A 7,029-nucleotide genomic window follows, 5' to 3' on the forward strand; every position below is an offset into this window, starting at 1 on the left:
AAATAATCATGCTCTTTTGTTTTTGCATTGCATATTTCACTCTGTTTCAAATGTCCATGGACAACTTCTGAAGCATCCACATTTTTTTCATGTTTTATCTTTAAAAGCAAAACTCTCTCTCTCTCTCTCTCTCTCTCCTGTCCCAATTTAAATGTATTGCTGTCTGCCTGCAATGTGTGGTCTGTCAGCCCCATTCTTTTGCTTCCTAAGCAGAGCTATTCACTGTAGCAACATCTTTTCCTTCCCCAGAGATGGAGCTCACCTTTCCTGCACTTGCAGGGTTGATCAAGGTGGCTCCGCTACCAACCTGGGACCTAGCATTTCCTACACTAGTGTGTCAGCTTTTTCAGCATTGCCTTCCCTGCTTGACTAAATGTACAGTACTCCACCCATTAGTGAGACGCTTTTGTCTTATACATATTTTTCTTATGAAAATGCAGCTATTGCCAAGGATGCTGATTACAAATAAAGGTAGAATTAAAGATATGGCTAGATGAGGTGGTGACGACTTTCTAGGCCAAATACAGTCAAAATAAAAATTCTATGATACATAGGTTAGTGGTTTCAGACACTATTAAGAGAAGTTCTAGAAATGTACTTCAGAAAACAGATTTATTGGGGCCCAAGGAAGATGCAAAATAATAACAATTGTTGTACCAGAAAAAGCATGTTTGGGGAGAACTGTTTTAGCCCTCCCCAGTGTATATTTCTGATTGACAAGTATTAGAACAGGGATCGGCAACCTTTGGCACACAGCTCACCAGGGTAAGCACCCTGGCAGGCTGGGCCGATTTGTTTACCTGCTGCATCCGCAGGTTTGGCCGATGGCGGCTACCACTGTTCACGGTTCGCTGTCCCAGGCCGATGGGGGTGGCGGGAAGCAGCAGCCAGCACATCCCTCAGCCCGCACCGCTTCCCGCAGCCCCCATTGGCCTGGGACGGTGAACCACGGCCAGGGGTGAGCTGCAGACGGTTCGCAACGGTTCGCGCGAACAGTTTGCTAAAATTAGACGCCGGACAGCGAACCGCTTGCTAAAGTTCTCTGTCCGGCGTCTAATTTTAGCAAACAGTTCGCGCGAACAGTTGCGAATTCTGCCTCCACCTCCTGCCGTGAAGCTCCTCCTTGCTTCTCCTCCCCCACGGCTTCCCGCGAATCAGCTGTTCGCGCGGGAAGCCTGGGAGGGTTGAGAAGCAGGCAGGCTTCCCCGGCCCAGGAAGACGACCCTGAGGTAGGAAACTAGGGGGGCGTGTGCCCCGGCCGGTCCCTGGCCTTGGCCCGTCCCCGCCTGCCCGGCCCGCGTCCCCGACTCCCCCCGAACTCCTCCCCGGCCGCCCGGCTCCGGCCGCACCCCCCCCCCCCCCGCCCTGCCCCCACCTACCGTCCCCGGGTCCCCGCCCGACCCTCCCTGGCCGCGTCCCCCCCCCCCCTGCGTTCCCGGCCGCGACCCTGCCCAGCCACCCGCCCCCCCGGGTCCCCGCCCGACCCTCCCGGGCCGCATCCCCGCGGCCCTGCCTGCCCCCGTCCCGGGTCCCCGCCCGACCCTCCTGGCGCGTCCTCCCCTCTCCCCACGTTCGCGGCCCCACGTTCGCGGCCCTGCCCGCTCCCCGCCCCGGGTCCCCGCCCGACCCTCACCGGCCTCCTGGCCGCGTCCCCACCGCATTCCCAGCCGCGACCCTGCCCGGCCACCGCCCCCGGGTCCCGCCCGACCCTCCCTGGCCGCATTCCCCCTGCGGCCCTGCCCGCCCCCGGGTCCCCGCCCAACCCTCCCTGGCCGCGTCCCCGTTCCCGGCCCGCGTTCGCGGCCTGCCCGGCCCCAGTCCCGACCCCCTGAACCCTTCCCGGCCGCACCCCGGTCCTGCCGTGACCCCACCTACTGGGATGCCCGGCTCTGGACACGGCCCCCACCTCCAGCCCGGCCTGGCCCGTGGCTCCAGCCGCCCCTGCTGTTTTGCCATGGGGCCGGGCTCCGGCAGCGCTGGTCTGGCCGTGGCGGCGGCCCCGGCTGCCCGGCTCCAGCTCTGGCCGCAGCCCTCCTGGCTCCACCCGGCCAGCCACCTGGCTCCGGCCGCGGGCTCCCTCCGCATCCTCCGGCTCTGGCGCGCGACTCCTGTCCTGGCCCAGCCACGTCCAGGCAGCGGTAAGGGGGCAGGGAGGGTGTTGGAGAGAGGGTAGGGGAGTTTGGGGGTGGGGGGGTCAGAGGGCAGAGAACAGGGGGATTGAATGGGGGCAAGTCAGGAAAGAGCAGGGTTGGATGAGGTGTTGGGGGCACTCAGGGACAGAGAGAAGGGGTAGTTGTATGGGGTAGGGGTTCTGGGGGGCCATTGAGAATGAGAGGAGGGGTTGGGTGGGGCGGCAAGGGGTTAGTCAGGGGACAGGGAAGGGGGGGATGGGTCAGGGGTCTCGGAGTGTGTGTGTCAAGGAACATGGGGGGGGCACGACCCCCCCCCCTCGGAGGGGGGGGAAGGAGGGAACCCGTTGTTAAAATTTTGGAGGGAGGAGGGAACCCGTTGTTAAAAATTTGGCAGCTCATCACTGACCACGGCCAGTGGGAGCCGTGATCGGCCAAGCCAGCAGACATGGCAGGTAAACAAACCGGCTCAAAGCAGGACCAACCCCAACTAAATCATCCCAGCCAGGGCTTTGTCAAGCTGGGCCTTAAAAACCTCTAAGGCAGGAGATTCCACCACCTCCCTAGGTAACCCATTCCAGTGCTTCACTACCCTCCTAATGAAATTGTTTTTCCTAATATCCAACCTAGATCTCCCCCACTACAACTTAAGACCATTGCTTCTTGTTCTGTCATCTGGCACCACTGAGAACAGCCTAGCTCCATTTCTTTGGAACCCTCCTTCAGGTAGTTGAAGGCTGCTATCAAATCTGCTATCAAATCACTCTTCTCTTCTGCAGACTAAATAACCCCAGTTACCTCAGCCTCTCCTCGGAAGTCATGTGCCCCAGGCCCCTAATCATTTTCATTGCCCTCCGCTGGACTCACTCCAATTTGTCCACATCCCTTCTGTAGTGGGGGGACCAAAATTGGATGCAGTACTCCAAGTGTGGCCTCACCAGTGCCAAATTAGAGGGGAATAATCACTTCCCTCGATCTGCTGGCAATGCTCCTACTAATACGGCCCAATATGCCGTTGGCCTTCTTGGCAACAAGGGCACACTGCTGACTCATATCCAGCTTCTTGTCCACTGTAATCCCCAGGTCCTTTTCTGTTGAACTGCTGCTTAGCCAGTCAGTGCCCAGTCTGTAGCTGTGCAGGGGATTCTTCCTTCCTAAGTGCAGGACTCTGCACTTGTCCTTGTTGAATCTCATCAGATTTCTTTTGGCCCAATCTTCCAATTTGTCTAGGTCACTCTGGACCCTATCCCTACCCTTCAGCATATCTACCTCTCCCCCCAGCTTAGTGTCATCTGTGAATTTGCTGAGGGTACAATTCATCCCATCATCCAGATCATTAATAAAGACGTTGAACAAAACTGGCCCCAGGACCGACCCCTGGAGCACTCTGCTTGATACCAGCTGCCAACTAGACATCGAGCCGTTGATCGCTACCTGTTGAGCCCGGCAATATAGCCAGCTTTCTATCCATCTTATAGTCCATTCATCCAATCCATAGTTCTTTAACTTGCGGCAAGAATACTGTAGGAGACCGTATCAAAAGCTTTGCTAAAGTTAAGATATATCACATCCACCACTTTCCCCATATCCACAGAGCCAGTTATCTCATCATAGAAGGCAATCAGGTTGGTCAGGCATGACTTGTCCTTGGTGAATTCGTGTTGACTGTTCCTGATCACCTTCCTCTCCTCCAAGTGCTTCAAAATGGATTCCTTGAGGACCTGTTTCATGATTTTGCTCGGGACTGAAGTGAGGCTGACCTGTCTATAGTTCCCTGGGATCTCTTTCTTCCCTTTTTTAAATATGGCCACTATATTTGCCTTTTTCCAGTCATCTGGGAATTCCCCGATGGCCACGAATTTTCAAAGATAATGGCCAACAGCCAACTCCCTCAGCACTCTTGGATGCATTAGATCTGTACCCATTGACTTGTGCATGTCCAGCTTTTCTAAATAGTCCTTAACCTGTTCTTTCACCACTGAGAGCTGCTCACCTCCTCCCCATACTGTTGCCCAGTGCAGCAGTCTGGGAGCTGACCTTGTCTCTGAAGACCAAGGCAAAAAAAGCATTGAGTACTTCAGCTTTTTCCAGATTATCTGTCACTAGGTTGCCTCTCTCATTCAGCTTTCTCTGACCTCCTTCTTGTATCTAACATACCTGTAGAACCCCTTCTTGTTACCCTTCACATCCCTTGCTAGCTGCAACTCCAATTGTGCTTTGGCCTTCCTGATTACGTCCCTACATGCTCTAGCAATATTTTTATACTCCTTCCTAGTCGTCTGTCCAAATTTCCACTTCTTGTAAGCTTCCTTTTTGAGTTTAAGCTCACCGAAGATTTCACTGTTAAGCCAAGCTGGTCCCCTGCCATATTTGCTATTCTTTCTGCACATTGGGATGGTTTGTTCCTGCGCCCTAAATAAGGCTTCTTTAAAATATAGCCAGCTCTCCTGGACTCCTTTTCCCCCTCATATTAGTGTCCCAGGGGATCCTGCCCATCAGTTCCCTAAGGGAGTCAAAGTCTGCTTTTCTGAAGTCCAGGGTCCATATTTTTGCTATTCTCCTTTTTTCCTTTTGTGAGGATCCTGAACTCAACCATCTTATGGTCACTGCTGCCTAGGTTGCCACCCACTTCTACTTCCCCTACCATCTGGGGTGTTCTTTCCAAAGAGAAACATACAAGCCTAAAATAGCAAAAATTACTTAATTTTTGTTTTCTAATATAATAAGGATGTTACTAAAGCAACCTAATATCCTTAAGACACAGGGGGGGCTAGTTCCTCAGCCAGTGTAAGCTGGTGCATTTCCATTGAATTCAAAAGTGCTGTGCCATCACTTCAGCTGTGATTCTGGTCCAATTAATGTGCTTGACTGTATAAGACTTTGATAGACAGTACTTGTTCTGATATTTATGTCCATCCTGGTTTGTTTTTGTATGATGTATGGACTGTTTTCTTATTCTACTAGAGTAATAATTTTTTAAATCCCTGAAAATTAAGAGAAACAATAGAGTTTCAGTTAAATTTTGCTAGTGATGGCAGCAGTTGCAGGAGAGCTTTAGAACCCTCAGCTTTGGCACTTGTGGGTAAAGCATTCCAGATCATCTTTAGAGAGGTATCTGACATTTTGTACTAATTTGTCACACACAACTTACTCATACAGTAGATAGTTCATAGACAGTAACAAGTATCCAACAACTTCTAATGCACACTCTCTCCATGTTTTTGATCCTCTATCAGAAGGAACCTGGAACAAAGGCTAACAAAGGTGCTAAAGGAAAGAAGGATGAAAAACAAGAAGCTGCAAAGGAAGGTACTACACCATCTGAAAATGGTGAAAATAAAGCTGAAGAGGTACTTTCCACACAGACCTCCCACTGATTGAATCAGTGTTTTTTAAAAATTATTCAATCTTTCAGCCATTGATAGCATGTTCATAATGTTTCTTTTTATTGCCCATAATGTTATTGCAGATTCGCATCTCTCGCTCAACTGTTAGTGTTTCAACATCCAGAGGTGCCCCACCCAGCACACTGTCAGTAAAAGGGCAGATTGAAACAGTGAAAGTTAAGGGTACGGTAGAGCATTCTGCATGTGTGCAGTGAATAGAAACAGATAGTAGTGTGGTGCTTTTCATTATGAACAATGGAAGCTGGCAGGTAAGGCTTCTATGGCTTTTGAAAAGCAGGGATCAATAAATGAAGACAAGTGTGTGTGTGTGTGTGTGTGTACCTGTTGTGTCTGTAAACATAATACTGAAATAGTTTGAAACGGAGCAGTTGCAAATAATGCATCAAAGGAGAAGGTGCTAGTGTGGGGGCTTTTTTACACGTGAGCAGTAACTTTTTTATAGTAATTGTTTGTTTTTTTTTCCCTTCCCCTTCACAGGCACAGAGAACTGAATCTGTAGGTGACAAGAGCGAATGAATTGTCATGAAAATTTTGGGTTGATTTTATGTACCTCTTGGACAACTTTTAAAAGATATTTTTATCAAGTATTTTGTAAATGCTAATTTTTTTAGGACAATGATAGTTGACATACTAAACTGTATAGGAACATATCCCTTCTCATAACCATGCTCTTAGAAATTCCCATTGCTGCCAAGTAATATAAATATCAATTTAGCGTTGGAAGATGTGTGTCAAATTGGATCAGCATTCCATACACTTGCTTTAAGAAATTAAGTCTTGTGCATATGGTGATGGTTTTTACTGTGTGTATTTGAATTTTTCATGCAGTTTTTCTAGAGCAATAATCAGTGGTGCTTTTGTACTTAGGGTTTATGTGATTTTAATGAAACATGGATAGATGTGGCCACCTGCTGACTATTTTGGGTTCTATTAATGGATTAAAATAAAAGGTCTCCTTGCCTGCAAATCTACAGCCTCCTAATGTTTTCTCTAAATCTGAGGAATGCCTGACTCATTTTTTAACTATTGTGTGGATGACTAAATGGTTTAGCAACTATTGTGTTCTGCATGCACTACGTTTGATGCTTTTTGCTGGTCTCTGATAAACATATTTAAATGTCCACATATGAGTAACAAGTCAAGATTTTCAATGGTCCACATATTAATGGCCTTCTCAATATGAACCAGTGTATTCGTATTTACTATCACAGTTGAATAGACTGTTTTACTGTACCAGTATAACATACAGTGAGATACCAAGACAGAATGAATTGCTTGATTGAAGCAAATGTACAGTAACTGAAAGGCATTCAGGATCAGCTTTGCTTCCTCTCTCCCTGCCCCTCTTCCCCCCCTTCATCTAATACAGGAGTTTTTAATTTCAGCAGCTTATTACGTGGAACTCTTGTTTCTATCTACTGCCCCAAATTTAACATAAAATAGTAATTGCTGTTCTGCTTCAGCAGGGGACAGTTGTAAATGTACTGCAATTG

At 49.2% G+C, this 7,029-nt stretch overlaps 1 protein-coding gene across 4 annotated transcripts in view; it reads left to right on the top strand.

Moving 5' to 3' along the window:
• HMGN3 (high mobility group nucleosomal binding domain 3) overlaps positions 1-6,503 on the top strand; it is a 28,477-nt gene extending 21,974 nt beyond the window's left edge. For 2 of the 4 annotated variants that reach the window (XM_039531659.1, XM_039531657.1), the window contains 2 exons: positions 5,366-5,479; positions 5,599-5,873. In XM_039531659.1, coding sequence (XP_039387593.1) covers positions 5,366-5,479; positions 5,599-5,730 — 246 coding nt within the window. In that variant the 3' untranslated portion in view covers positions 5,731-5,873. Of the gene's footprint in view, positions 1-5,365; positions 5,480-5,598; positions 5,874-6,013 lie in introns of those variants that run through there. The other 2 variants (XM_039531658.1, XM_039531660.1) reach the window with 2 other exon arrangements.
• The last annotated feature ends 526 nt before the right edge of the window (positions 6,504-7,029 follow it).

This window comes from Mauremys reevesii, linkage group 3 (assembly GCF_016161935.1).
Source record: "Mauremys reevesii isolate NIE-2019 linkage group 3, ASM1616193v1, whole genome shotgun sequence".
Taxonomy (NCBI): domain Eukaryota; kingdom Metazoa; phylum Chordata; order Testudines; family Geoemydidae; genus Mauremys; species Mauremys reevesii.